The following is a 15,461-nucleotide window of genomic DNA, read 5'->3' on the forward strand; positions in this document are numbered from 1 at the left end:
TAAGAGTAACTAAGGAAACTAATAGGAAACATATATCCCAGCCGGTATATCACACTGGCAGCAACCATGTGACATTGCACTTGTCAATAAATATTCAAACAAAGGGGTAACAAAAGAGTATATTTTATCAGGACTGTCAGTTAAAACTTTTCAAAGCAGAGTGAAAATAGTTCCCTTTAATTCAAGCACTCTTCATTTGTTGTAATTAACTCTTGGACAGCTTCCACTGCTAATTAAGAATGAAACAGGCAGCAACACGATTATGTCTTTTTTTACTTTCTATAAATTATACTTGAAATAAATGAGTGAAAACAAAAACAAAAGTGTCCAGTCTTTTATTTAAAACTATAAACAGTCAAAGTAATTAAAGTTATCTAATGTAAAACTGTTTGTATGTCTTTACTGCACATTCTACAGCCACAGCAAGAAATGGGAGCATGTTCCCTCCTTTGGATGCTAATACATCAGGCAAGAGGCAGTTATGAAAATCACATAACACACCTTTCAGGACATAACCATGAACAGGTTCTGAACAGGAATGTGATATGGTACAATATTGAAGATGGAAGAACAAACACTAGAATACTGCACTATAATTGTATTGGAGAAAAAAAAAATCATTATGAATAGTGGAGAAAATACCATGCCTGCACCCAAGATAAATATAATACATGGAGAAAAACCTGTATAAAATTCCTCATATTTAAACCAATTTACAAATACAAAAAATCCTGTACAAGCACCGAGCTTGTACAAAGTGATATCTTTCAGTGGGTCCAAGTTAGGGTAAACCAAAAATAACTTCAATAGTTTTTTCTCTACAAAATGACATGAGATATATTATTCCATACTCTTTCAACCAGCAAATGAGTTCTACAAGGTGTATAATACAAAAAAATCAGTTCCACAAAACTGTTTTTTGACTTTACAGCATTGGTACCATTACAGAATTATTTACAAAGAATTAAAGAACATTCATCCACTGCAGACAATATATCACAATTACTTACAATTGGCAGGAAACACACAAAAAGTCCTATACCCTAACAATAATGCTATTGTGACACCACATTGTGTTTCCAGTGATTGCAGTGGCATGAAAGTTGGTTAATTTTATTCACAAATATTTACAATTGATCATATGATAATAAATAAGTGAAAATATATTGGCTCAAGTATGAAAAAACAAGCTACTGATTTCTAAACAAGAAAGCACATCACTAGAAATAAACTGCAACCTCTTGGATGGCAGGGATTACATCCAGTGTGTCAATTTCTGTTCTATTAAACCCAGCTTAGTCACTAATTCTGAAATATAAAAATGTGCTCATAGGGGGTGCAGGGTAAAAATATTTAATGCTATTATTCTGTGTAGCTCCTCTGGTTCAGAATTTATTATTTCCAACTTTAAATAAAAAATTGGTAGTGGATTCTGATCACACAGTTGGTACTCCTATTAAAAGCTTGTCAACAGTTGACTCCATTTGAGCGCAGAATGTTAAGATTCTGTGCATCATGGAAAAATATTTTTTTTTTTTTTTTTTAACTGTTCACGATGGTAATTTCTCATTAAGACTTCTTGCTTGCTTCAGAACCCTGTAAACGATATTTCAGAATACATATTTCACTCTTTCAAAGTTTATTTTCTGGATGTTGTAATTGTTCTAGATGGACAAGATCGAAAAGGCATTTGGCAAGAGTGCTGGAAGCTTCCATGTTACTAAGGGCTAGTACAGACAATTGGTTCTCATGTCTTTTTAGTAGTCTGCAGGAAAAACAAAACAAAATCATGTTTTAAATATTCCTATTTTGGCTAAGCTTATTAAAATAAAATGCAATGGTGTTACGCTTATCAGAAAGTGAATAATTCTGCCTGCCCGGAATCTTGAATGAGACATAACACATTGAATGAGATATCACAATGTACAAAGAAACAATTAGACAGGTACATGAATATGATAGATTTAGAGTGATATGGACCAGATGCAGACATAGTGTAGATGAAGCATGTTTTTCGGTGTGGGTAGGTTGGGCTGAAGGACCCGATTCCATGCTGTATGACTCAATTACTATCGATCACCCAAATATTTACACTAGTTCTATGTTATCCCACTTCTGCATCCACTCTCTACACATCAGGGATAATTGACAGAGGCCAATTAACATACAAACCCGCACATCTTTGGGATGTGGGAGAAACCTGGAGGAAAACCCTGTGGTCACAGGGAGAACGTGCAAATTTCATATAGACAGCACCCAAGGTCAGGATCGAGCATGTCTCTGGTGCTGTGAGGTGGCAGCTCTACCAGCTGTGCCACTGTACCATCCTAGCTTATAGAACAACCCCATAAATTCTAAACTGCAATGAAATGAACTACTAGCAACGTGCCCAGCTTGGTCACCATCATTATTTACCGTGCTTCTCAGAAACCAAACAAACATTCATTTGTGTTGTACATATTCTCCAAATACATCATCATAATTAGGAAATTAATTGAGTGGTGTATTCCAGGATAGTCCTCAAGCTTTTAAAAAAAATTAAAACAGGATTATCACATCAAAATACCCTCCGCAAACGTTTCAATCTTATGGATGCTTGAAAGTTTTCTTCTACGTCACCTGAGAACATTTTCTCAGATGTGAGCAACATTAACAAATCCAAATGAAAAGAATTGTAACTTTTTACAAGTTTGAGACAATTGCTGGACTTCTTGACTATACAGATTTACTCATCTGGTCATTGCCTCGAAAAGAATTTCATACAAGCAAAAATAGTTCTTACCTGCGACCGTATTCTGAATACTTAACAACATTTTTTAAGATTAAGGCAGCTGTTAGCCGTATGTGTTTTGTAATTGGGTCTTCTTTTTCATCCTGGAATGAAAAATTAAGAAGGGTAATTGTTTGTAACCGAGAACATATGCTACCTTTAATGGCGGAAATTATGTTAATCTTACATAAAAATTAACCCAATTTATTTTACGTACCATATAATCTCTAAATGCAAGATTCCTTGATCCTCTCCTCAATGCCACTAGAGCAGCACTAGGATGATTCACAATAGCCTTCTGTGCTTTAGAAGTGGAAGTAGCCCCAGCAGGTGTCTGCCTAGAGTAACAAGGCAAATTCATTTTTTTTTAGAAAAATTGCATTTCTGTCCTCATGTAGAATACATAACAGAAAGTGCTGGAGTAACTCAGCAGCTCAGGCAGCATCTCTGGAGGGCACTCTAATGATCAAAATTCTATCAGTTTTAAATTGTTCTGAATAGAGAGAATGCTGGACCATGTGGGAAGGTATTACACACTACAATGTTTTTAGGCAGGAGTTCAGGAGGGTACACTGGGAGCAAATGTTATTGGGCAAGTCCACATCTGACATGAGTTGATTGATTATAGATGTTCAAAACTTGCATGATCCAGTACGGATGAGGGATAAGAATGGCAAAGGGAACAGTAGATTACCAAAGACATGGTAAATTTAGTGAAAAGGAAAGCGGATGCAACCTTTAAGGGGTTGGAATCAGACAGCCTTTAAGGAATATCAAGGAGGAAAGAACTCTAAACGGGTAATTAGAAGGGCCAAAAGGAGCTATTCAATGGCTTTGGCAAGTCAGATTAAAGACAAAGATTGATTTAACTATATTAAAACAAGAGGATAACCAGGGAGGAGGTATCCATAAGGATAACGGAAGGAATTTGTGCTTGCAGTATGGTGATATAGGCGAGGTATTATACGAGTACCTTGTATCTGTTTTCACCAAAGAGGACAGTGAGATCAGTGTGGACAATACCAATACTATTAAAGAAAGTATGATATTAAGAAGGTGTTGGTGCTCTTGAAGAGCATTAAAGTGGATAAATCCCCATGAACTGACAGGATTTATCCCACGTTAGAGAGAGGCGAGGTGATTGTGGAAGCCTTGACGAAGATCTTTGTGTCTTCTCTAATCACAAGAGAGGTGCCACAGAACTGGGCAGTGGCTAATATTGTTCCTTTATTTAAGAAGTGGAGAGAATCCAAAACAGTGAGCCTCACATCAGTAATGGCGAAACTATTGGAGAGGTTTCTTCAGAATAGTATTTACTCCCATTTGGAAGAGACTGGGTTAATCAGGGACAGTCAACATGGTTTTGTACAAGACAGGTCGTGTCTTACTCATTTGATCAAGTTTTTTGTGGAGGTGATAAAGGGATCTATGAGAGTTGGGTGGTGGATATTGTCTACATGGATTTTAGTAAGGCATTTGATAACGTCCCCCATGGTAGGCTGATCTGGGTGGTTAAGATGACTGGGATTTACAATGACTTGGTTGTATGGATTCAGAAGTGGCTTACTGATAGATGACAGCGGGTTGTGGTGGAAAGACAATATTCAGGCTGGACGTCTGTGACTAGTGGAGTTCCGCAGGGATCTGTGCTGGGACTGCTGCTGTTTGTGATATAAATAAATGACTTGCATGTAAACGTAGATGGGGTGGTTAGTATGTCTGCAGATGACACCAAGATTGGTGGGGTCAAAGATTGTGAGGAAGGCTGTCAAAGTATACATATGAATAAACTAAACAGATGGTGAAGCTGAGTTACAATATGTGGCAGGCAGGAAAGGACGCCCAATATTCAATAATTTTGTGGAACTGGGCAAAAAGAAGTAATGGGAGAGGGCACAAGAAGAGAAAAAGAAAAGAAACAGGAAAACAAAATGGTTTCAGGACGAGATTAGCCGACCTTTAGGGGATCGTTGACTTGGGACCAAGAAAATGGAAGAGGCAGCAAAATATGATGAACACACAGTTGCAGCTGGAAATATTTCAGTTTGAAGTTGCTAAAATTGGTTAAATTAGCATCCCATCTGAATTTAATACTGACGCATTGTAGAAGCAAATCAAACTAAGTTTTCCCATATTTAACTAGTAGTTCCTGCTTACTTGTTAGAAGATTGGTGGTTTCCATTGTGTGATTGCTCTTCAAGCTTCTTCAGGGCTGCGAGGAGTGCTTCTTTTGTGCAATGTTTATCCTATATATAAAATTGGGCCATGTCACATAGAGCTTTATTTCCAAAACAGGAAAAGACACGTGACAAATCTCTAACACATAATACCCACCTGTAAGTGTGTAATGAAGGAAAATCTTTGCCGTGGGAATCGTTCACATGCTTCCCACATACATACCCCAGGATACACATCTTTCCCTCCATGCTCAGTTGCTGCATGGTAATACACCTGGGATGGAGAATCAAACCATCTAAAAATGTAAAGGAAAACTTTTAATTTCCCCAAAACTCAATTGTAGTGTTCCTTATTTACACTCTGCTTCATATTCTTCTTTTGTTTAGTCAGGCTCTTTAGTATTAAGCAGATGACAGAATTCATTGTGTACCAGCAACATCGTGAGAATATGATAGTATTTATTTTCTATCTAATTCCTTGATTTATACTTCATTTCCATCTATGCATTAAATGTTTTGGTAAAATAGGACAGAGGATTGCAAAAACCATTATAATACATGAAACTAAGAATAAGGGTTCCAAAATAAAATTGTCGCTAATTGAAAGAAATGGAACCATTCATGTTAAGTTGTGGCAATCTACTACTGAGAGCCATATCTTCAGTTGTCAAGAAGTAGAAATAAGGAACTGCAGATTCGTTTAGTTCAGAGATACAGCGCAGAAACAGGCCCTTCGGCCAACCGAGTCCACGCCGACTATTGATCTCCATGTTATCCCACATCCACATTCTAAACACTAGGGGCAATTTACAGAAGCCAATCAACCTACAAATCTTTGGAATGTGCGAGGAAACCGAAGTTGGAGAAAACCCATGGAGAACGTATAAACTCTGCACAGACAACTCTCCGACCCATAGTCAGGATCGAAACTGAGTCTAAGTCGAGAGTCCAGTTTATCACAATACTGCTTTAAAATGATACGATGACTAGTCTAGTTATTCCAAAGGAGGCAATGTCACTTGGTAGACTGCCTCAAAGTACTGAGTTATGTATATCCAGTAGAATAGTTTATAAGTTTTACTAAATAAAAACTGTAAGAGCAACACTGCACACCTCTTGGTAATTTGTCTTTGATGAGAAACGTATATAGAATCATCTTTTAAGCATTGAAAAAGTACATCACCTCCTGCAGGCTTGCCACAAGCACATGAAATTCTGTCCTGGTTTTCGTGTTAGCTCTCTATTTTGTTGCAGTGATGGAATTTGAGGCTGATGGGACTGGAAACTGTTTTGTTGGATTGCTGCTGGTGTTGATGTTACTGCTAAAGGAGAAGACTAAAGGAACATTCATAATTTGTAAATCAAAATAGCACATTACTACTTCTGAAATATACAGTGAGAGCAAGTAAATTTGAGCAATACAGTCTAAACCAGCCTAAGCAAAGATCATTTCTACACCATAAAGATACAAGAAAATGTACCATGGGAACTTCAGGCCAATCATAGCTGGAGTTGGATGTCTTATAGTGCATCCAGGTTCTTACCCAGAGATTTCCCTGAGTGTGATGAAAGATATATTTTTTAATCTTTACCTTGAAAGTCATTGTTAAGACCAAGTAAAAGTTTGGATGGAAATCACTATTGATTTTGCAAAATAATTTAATAATACCATTTCAATAAAACCATTTACCTCAAAAGGATTTTGAAAGTTGCAAGCCTGAATAAAGCATGATATAATGAAACTAGGCTCAGTATGGTTACATTTAATCCAAACATTCGTATTATGATGAAATTTCACTGAATTTGAATCACGTGAGCAGTATCAAAGTTCAAACATTAAATACGGTACTAAATTAAAATTCATACCAATTTAAACATTACATTAATCTTAATCTGGCAAATGAACAATCTCTGAAAATAAATGGTTCTTTAAAAAATCACTTTTCATAAAGAAATGTCTTATAAAGAAAGTCACAAACGCCTTGCATGTTAATAATATAAATGATTAAGGAAAGTATTAGCCAAAAGGCAGCAAGGGGCCCCAAAAGCAAGCCTGGATGGGAGCAATTAAAATGTACAACAAATTATTCATGGTGGTCCTAATTCAGATAAATTAGGTAAGCAAAGATACCAATTAAAGTATATGAAACTTTTTTTTTAAAGTATCATCGAGTATATATTTGAAGCCTCTTAGATGAAATAAAAGGCATTGGGAACTATTTTGGATTGCTGTCACAACATTGATAATGTAGCTCTTAAAGATATTTCAAGACTTTTCAAGTTTTCTTAAAAATCACGTCAAATATAAATTGTGGCCTATTTATAGAAAATGAGAACATGGTAATTAAATTTAGCATAGAAAAGACAAAAATAATTTGTCTAAGCTCCATAGTAGAATTTACAACTAAATGTTCAAGAATGTGATCAGAAAGCTCTGTGATGTTACTTCCTGGGCATGGTGTCATTGCCTTTTGCTTGAAGAAATGTAATATTTGACATCAGGAATCTTAATACCTTCAAAGCTTATACTTATCAAAAGTGTTGATAAAAGTGAATAATATCCCATATTATTTTTAACATCTTGAATACACTGATGTTTGGATTTCTTCAGTGACACATTTAAAAATTATACAAAAGCAATCATAAATTACATGTGCACCAAGTCTGATTCTGAAACCACAATACAAGTTTAGAACAAATTGGGACAGGCCAATCCTCGACCCATTTTCAAATTCATACATATGTAAATGCAAACTTAAACACAAATCTACATCAATTATTTCACACCTTGCTTACCTGATTAATTATTCCCTGTGAAAGAACAGATGGGTGTTGATTTTGCTGTGTTACGCTGTCGAGTGCTACTTTAGCTATGCTATTGGAATCAGCTCCAACTGGCACAGCCACCATTGTTGAACTGCAACCAGCATTGTTAGGGTCACTGATAGTCACAATCCTTACTCCCACTTTATTTGGAATTCCTGATATATTATCTTTGCATTCAGTTGACCTTTTTAAAGGTTGACATTCAGTTGAACCATTGGTTGTTGGAGTCTGATAAAGCTGGACAGAATGTACAGCGAGAGGTCCAGATTGGTGCAAGGCTGGAGAGTAATGCATCTGGGCAGAGTTAGAAACTGAAGACACAGCTGAACTTGGACACTGCTGAAGCTGAGGCACCTCTGAATGTATGCCAGCTGAAATAGGTCCATTGAATAATCCTGAGTTTGTACCACTGATTTGCTGGTCGATAGAGTTAGAAACCACTGCAAAGTTAGCACTAGAATTTCCAACTGAAACAGGTCCATTATGCATTTTGGTCGGTTGAACACTTTTGACAGAATTTTGCTGATTACTGTCCTTACTTCCCCATTGCTCTTGTGCAACAATATCACCATTTTCCACATGTTTGGAAGCTCTATGATTTGGAATGTTTTTGCTTAAGTGTGAACCATCCCCTTTTTCAAAATCACAGATCCCATTTACCATGGGGATCTTCAAAGGATCTGTTTTGTTTTCCTGCACCTCTGCACAGTCTGCATTCAGCTTCCCATTGGTTACATTTTGACTTAATCCCAACAAAGGTCCATTTGAAGCCAATGTACACAGCATGGGCTGAGACTGAGCAATCCCTGAGTTAGATGGAGGTAGACGTGAATGACCATATTCTTTTCCATTTACAAGTTTTGCTGCCTGCATATCATTTTCTTTTAAGCCACCATTGGTTGCACCAGCAGCACCCTCTCTACAGGAAGGGTTTTCCATAATTTCTATTTTACGTTCATGTAGATGTAAATCTGTCGTATCTTTTGCTTCTTCCTCTTTCTGGCAAATAATTTTATCACCTGTGAACACAGTTTCAGATTCTGAGGTTTTTACCTGTCCACTCAATGGCGTCACAATAGGTGAAGGGGTTTGCACTTGGAGTCCGACTCCTGCTTGTGACCCACTAACAGCAATTCCTGCAGGGGCTATGATCTGCGTTCCACTGCAATGACTTCCAGCTGGAGTAGTAAAGGTGGTATTTGGCACAACAGTTATAGTTACCTGGTTCCCTGGTGATCCCTGGAGAAGAGCAGCTGTGTTACTAGCAGAGATCAACTGTCCCGGTAAGATCTGCATATGAGGAATTGCTACTGTTTGCATTGACCCCTGGGAGTGGATGGGACTTTGAACAAGCTGTACATTTTGCTGCCCAACTACTAACTGTTGACCTGGGGCTTGAACTCCAACATTAGCTGCCTGATTGTGAGTCACTTGGTAGACTACCTGAGGACTAGGAGCTCTGGCAGGGGAAGGGGGAGGCATTTGAGGAGCAGGTAATATAAGCTTACCTCCAGGAGTAGGGGGTCCCCTTTTTGGAAGAAGTAACTGTTTTATTAAACTAGACTCCCCAGAGGGTGGTTGATTGGAACCGGTACCTGTTTGCTGAGACTGAAGCTGCATCTGGAACTGCTTCTGGGGATGTTGTTGCTGCTGCCGTTTCACTGATAGCATCTTACTCACAGTTTGCGGCCCCTGCATTTGAGGGGTGGAAGGCTGAGTAACCAACCCCATTTGTACCTGATTGCTGTTGACAGGTACAGGAGACGGTGAGGATGAAGGGGTCACATTTGCATTCCCAGTTAGATGAATAGCCTGGCCAGCTTGAACAGAAGCTGGATTTGTCAATAATATCTGATGAATCGCAGGAGCAAAATTCTGCCCCTGTGAAGCTGGCTGACTGACAATCATGTGTACACTTTGCTGGGGCTGCTGCTGCATTAGAGTAGATTGAACATGCTGTGGTGCCATGCCAGTTGGTTTTGGCGCTATGTTCTGGAAACTCATCCTAGGGACTGGAGAGCTTTGAACACCAGTAAATGCAACCACTTGACCTGTTGAGACTTGGAAATTTTGTACTGTGGAACCAGATACAACAGCAGGACTGGGAGTGGATGAATAGTGTTGAGTTGTCAACAGAATGTTGTCTTGCTGGTTACTTGTTTTTGGCTGGTGACAGGATGTCTGAACAGTGTGGGGTACTGTGCCCGATAACAATTGTCCTTGTGAAACAATAACAGTATTGGCTGATATATTTGGAACTCTGTCAATTGCTGCATGACCGTGAGAGACAGCTTGTTGTATCACAGTTACAGTTGGTGTTCCAGAGGTATTCATCTGATTAGAAGATACAATTGGTATAGAGAGCTGGTGACCAGGAAGCTGCTGTTGAAAGAACTGTGGCTGGTGAAGTACCTGTTGAGAAGTTGATATTGCAACCGATGACTGTGTTGTTGCTGTGGCATGGTTTTGGATCAATGTTCCCTGGGGAATGTTGGTTCCAGTCAATGAATATGGTATTGAAGCTGGGGCATGAGTATTGAAGGTTGAAGATGGCACCACTGAGCATCTTGCTGCTTCACTTTTAACTGGAGCTCTGCCTTGTATAACAGTCACAGCGGCATTTTGGTGTAATTGTGCCAGACCAGTTTGATCTTGTATTTTTGTTGTAATATTCTGAGTTGGGATACTTTGTTGAAATGTATAGATCATTTGAGATCCTGGTTGAGCAGTAGAAAGGCTCGCTGCAGGGATCCGTTGAAAGTGATTTACCACTGTCTGTGCTGAAAAGGTAAAAAAAAAAAAAAAAATAGTTTACATGGATACCACTCAGGAATTTCCAGAACAGTCAAGTTTCAACAGAGCCTCACAGATTAATATGTTCTTCCAATTCATAGTTCTAGAGTTTTCGAAGCACAAACATGCCGCTTTGACCCAATTTGTCCATGCTGAACAAGGTGCCTTCCTGAGCTATTCCCATTTGCTTGCATTTGGCCCACATTTCTCTAAACCTATGTACGACTCTGCCCAAATGTCTTTTAAACATTATATTTATATCTGTCTTTACCTTTTGCTCATTCCATATGCATACATCTTCTGTGAAAGGCTGTCTCATAGGTCATCTGAAATATTTCCCATCTCACATTAAACCATTTAGATTCACCTACTCTGAGAAAAAGACTATGAACATCCATGAAATCAGGGTGCTCAGGAAGCATTTGCAAAAATAGGATCACGGATGTTGATCTTTCCACAGATGCTGCCTGACCTCTGTTGCTTTTTTGTTTTATTTTATCTTGTTGCACATCGTTGCTCTTGGCATCTACTCTCAGCACCACCCTAAAATGACGGTCACTATATGAATGCGTTTAAAAGGATAAGTTCCAGTAAGAAAATTACGATACTGCAGGCAAATAAAATCTTCTGATAAAGTGCTCCATTGTAATAAACCCATCCAATAAGAAAACCTAAAAATTGGAAAAGCCATAAGTATTTTTTCAGTACACACGAACATCTGTAATTCGTATGACTCCTATGCACAGTAAAATGCCACAACGCACGATACAGATTTTATTGACAAAATATGACTGAACCAAGTATGAAAGCAATAGGGTAGATGACCAAAAGAGCTGGACTCAAGATACATGTTTCAGCTTGCTCCAAAACAAGAGATGGTCCTTTGTTATCAATGGAACAATGGAGAAATGTCAAGGAATTTGTAAAAATAAAATTAATCAGCTGTGTCGATAAAATTGTTGTCATGAAAGAAAGTAAATTATTTCTGACAGTCTTCCTTGAATTGAAATTCATGGTTATACCAGGAGGAAAAGTGGCAGACATTATTGCCTCTATTTGGGACAAGAGCTTCAGGGGTCAGGTATCTGAAGTCAAATTACAGGACCATTATTATTGTGAGCTTTAGGAATGCTTGAAAGTTTCTGTTTAGAGATAGAACATGGAAACATGCCCTTAGGTACACCGAGTCCACGCCAACCCTAGATCACCCATTCACACTAGTTCGATGCTATCCCACTTTCTCATCCCCCCCCCCCCCACACTATGGGCAATTTACAGAGGCCAATTAACCTACAAACCATCTCTGGGATGTGAGAGGCACTCAGAGCACCTGAAGGAAACCCAGACACAGGGAAATGGGGTAAACGCTACACAGACAGCACCCAAGGTCATGATCGAACCTGGGCCTGCCGCTGTGAGGCAGTAGCTCCACCAGCTGAGCCACTGTGATAAGGAAAGGGAAGAAAACTATACAAATCGAGAAATCTAGTAATTGCTTTTGAAAAGCACAAATGACAGTTTCTTCTTGCTGGTACCGAGAGGAAAATGATGCATCAAGACGAATTATGCATCTTATACAGTGCAAGAGAAACCAGTCCAGGAGATCAACTTGTCTCAGCCACTTAATCTCTTCCTTTCTGGTTTGACATTAATTTTTGTTACATCCTTGCCTTTATTGTTTAGGAACATTTTTTCTCCCATATTAAATCTGCTATAAACAAGGAAGTTATTCTTGATCAGTGCTAACCATAACAAAGGTATATATTTTAGGCTGCCAGAGTGAAAAATATCCTGTGCTAGATTTAGCATCAGGAACTGTCTTTAAAAGCAATGGAGCCATTACCATATGGCACATTTCACATATCAGTACATTAATTTACCAACTGTACAACTTTTGTTTTCTTACAAACCAAACTTTGTTACTTTCTCGACAGAAATGACAAAATTCAGATAATCTATAGAACATGTTACTGTTATTGTTGACATACTGAAATTGTGAAGGAAAACAAATCAATAAAGAATAACATGATTGTTGTTTAAAATGCTTGCAAAAACATCTAATGGTGTCAGGTTTTATTAACTTCGTTGTTATCCGTTCTAATGAATAAGTAACTTGTTACCTGATGTAGGTGGACTTTGTGTCAGCTCTGATGTGACAGAGAGAACAGTTGGCAACTGCTGGTAGTGTATCTGTATGGGAAGCGGTGTAGCCCTTCTCTGGATGCCTACTATGCGGATTTGCGCTTGCCCATTATTTTCCTCTAATCGTTTCACTGTATGTGCTGGAAACAGAGTCCTTACAAAGGAAAACAAGCCTCATTAAGCAGCCACATTAGTATTTTTTTAAACTACAGCTATTCAGACTTAAAGATTAGCATATGGACATTTTGGGGTTGTTGTAACTTGACTTTCTTGAGATTGTTTCTACACACACAAAAACATGAATCAACAAGAGGCAGGTAGGGATTTTAATACAACCTCATTGGTGAGAGTGCAAATATCCCCTTGTAAAATTAAAAAAAAAATCAGAAATACCACAAAGGAATTTTCCCATCTGTACATTCGTTCTTTCAAAATTCATTTCAAATTGGCAACAATAGAAACAATTACACAAAGCTACCAACAAGTGCGTGCACTCTCAGTTAGTAAATCGTATATAAACTCTTAAAATTATATATATTTTTTCGCTATTCTTGGAATTCGAGTATCACTGCCAAAGCCAACACTTAAATGTGCGCACTAACTATAATGATGTACTGATTTATCAAATTGATTTATAAAACAACTAAGGCGAGGCAGATTATTCTAAACAGAAAATCAATTTACTCCTTTTTTTGATTTACCGGAGACATTTGTTAAATCCTGTTGATGTCAGAATTCCACCCCGAGCCAGTTTACTACAGAGAGAAAGATACTCAGAGTATAGGTCCATTCGCGAGACAGAGCCTTCTAAATAGGTCTCAAAATGTGTGCTTAACCTGTAAAAAGCAAAAGATCACAAGTTCAGCGGGTTTGAAATCCAGACTTGGGTAGATAAAATGTGTAAGAAGGTACTGCAGATGCTGGTAAAAGACGCCCAATGTTTATAATTTGGATAATGTTGCCATAAAAGGCTGTTCTCTTATATAAACTCCAAACAGAAGGAAAAAGTGTTTAAATTACTTGATTTAAACAATTCACTGCTGAAAATGTGACATTTTAGAATGGCTATTTTTAAACTACCGTGTGCTGCTGGACTTTTATTGATTGGGCAACAATACAGATAAGATACCAAGTGATGATATTCATATATTAACCTATGTCCAACCACAAACCAAGACAAGAAACGTTAGCCAAAATAGTGATTGGGAATAGATTGTGTTGGTGCCCAATGGTGATCTGTGCAGTACGTCTGTGGTATTCATAGAACTCTGCCAAGTTTTGAAAAGGAATGTTCAGGCTCTCTGTTGTTGGCAATGATCATTCTTCTATCCTTCTGTGCATAAATAGTTAAATCATTAACTCACTGGATTGTGGAACACATTGTGCTCTGCCATAATAGTTTGCCAAAGGGGAGTTTTAACGGTGCCCTTACATTCCTGTGGTAGCACCACAGATCTTTTTCATGTTCCATTATACTTATCCTACAGTTTGCCATGTGTACATTGCCACACACTTGAAGCACTTGAAATTAGTCATTAAGCTTGACAGATATCCAGAGGTTTGCTCTTTGGCAACTGTCATCCGTCTGTCTTACAATGCCACGGCATGCATTTTCCATCTGTAGTAGATATACTTCTATAGATCACTGTCCAGATGACTCTGGGCCTTTTCTGAATGAGCTTCAGAATTACTTTTACTGAGGCAATAAAAAATGATAGTGATACATAATCAAGATTAATGTTTAAATGACATTGGTCTAAGCAAAACTTGCATTCCAATTTTGATGGCTGAATGAAGTCAACGTGTGAACATATATTACTTCAAATATCAGAATATGCTTTATTACCATTGGTATCTCACTTGGCATTACCATGCTGAGTGCTGATACGTTATATTACTCTTGATTCACGTATCCAAACACACAAGTATATCCCCTGTGAACTTCAAAAGAAAAAGGCATCCACTCAGACAATGTGCCATGATTCTGTATGAACCCCAGCTAATGTGCTGGGAACTTGGATGGTGCAAACCAGACCTTCACTGGACCTCCCAAGCAATAACGCACCCATAGCTCAGTGTGGAGATTACCAGTCAGGGTTGGTGTTGGGCATCCAATACCGTCACTCAGTACTAAGGATGGGGGGCACAGGCATGGGTGAATGTGGCCTCTTGCTCAGCACAAGCAGCACCAGCTCCTTGTGTAAACATATCCTGACAGAAAATGCTGCCTCCTCTTCGTGTCATTTGCCTGCCCATCTTTCACCGGCTCAGAGATTTATCTACGATGACAGGATCAGTGATCAATGGTTGCTTAGCTTCTTACCACAGAGAAGAAATATCTGGACTAGGCACAGTTTTTCAAACAAATAAAGAGAGGTACAGCAGCTTCTACTTCATTCCACTGGTGGTGATGAGGAAACATGTATATAGGACAGTCCTTTCAGATTACAGGTTCACTTGCACCTCCTCCAACCTCATCTACTGTATCCATTGTTCAAGTTGTGTTCAACCAGTGTCTGTAGTTCCTTCCTCCATGTGGAGCAGATGCTGCCCATTCCCAATGATGGCTTTCACATTTACTGTGCTGGCTGGTATGTAGCTCTGATCCCATACGTTAGTGCTGAGCAAACCACCCTGCAGGGGCAACCTCTACATGTGTAAGAGGTTCATTGTTGCTGCAGTGACCGTGAAGGACAAGATTTTGTGCCAGGTTCCTAGCAAAGAGCAACAAGAGTCCAGAATTTGGTGCCATG

At 38.5% G+C, this 15,461-nt stretch overlaps 1 protein-coding gene across 1 annotated transcript in view; it reads right to left on the reverse strand.

Annotated features, from left to right (window-relative positions):
• Positions 1–321: 321 nt before the first annotated feature.
• arid2 (AT rich interactive domain 2 (ARID, RFX-like)) overlaps positions 322–15,461 on the reverse strand; it is an 89,024-nt gene continuing 73,884 nt past the window's right edge. The window contains exons 13-21 of the mRNA XM_055650697.1: positions 13,410–13,544; positions 12,687–12,862; positions 7,744–10,553; positions 6,131–6,282; positions 5,105–5,243; positions 4,928–5,016; positions 2,988–3,108; positions 2,783–2,874; positions 322–1,765 (exon numbers count right to left, since the gene is read on the reverse strand). Coding sequence (XP_055506672.1) covers positions 1,633–1,765; positions 2,783–2,874; positions 2,988–3,108; positions 4,928–5,016; positions 5,105–5,243; positions 6,131–6,282; positions 7,744–10,553; positions 12,687–12,862; positions 13,410–13,544 — 3,847 coding nt within the window. The 3' untranslated portion in view covers positions 322–1,632. The remainder of the gene's footprint in view (positions 1,766–2,782; positions 2,875–2,987; positions 3,109–4,927; positions 5,017–5,104; positions 5,244–6,130; positions 6,283–7,743; positions 10,554–12,686; positions 12,863–13,409; positions 13,545–15,461) is intronic.

Source organism: Leucoraja erinacea, chromosome 19, assembly GCF_028641065.1.
Source record: "Leucoraja erinacea ecotype New England chromosome 19, Leri_hhj_1, whole genome shotgun sequence".
Taxonomy (NCBI): Eukaryota; Metazoa; Chordata; class Chondrichthyes; order Rajiformes; family Rajidae; genus Leucoraja; species Leucoraja erinaceus.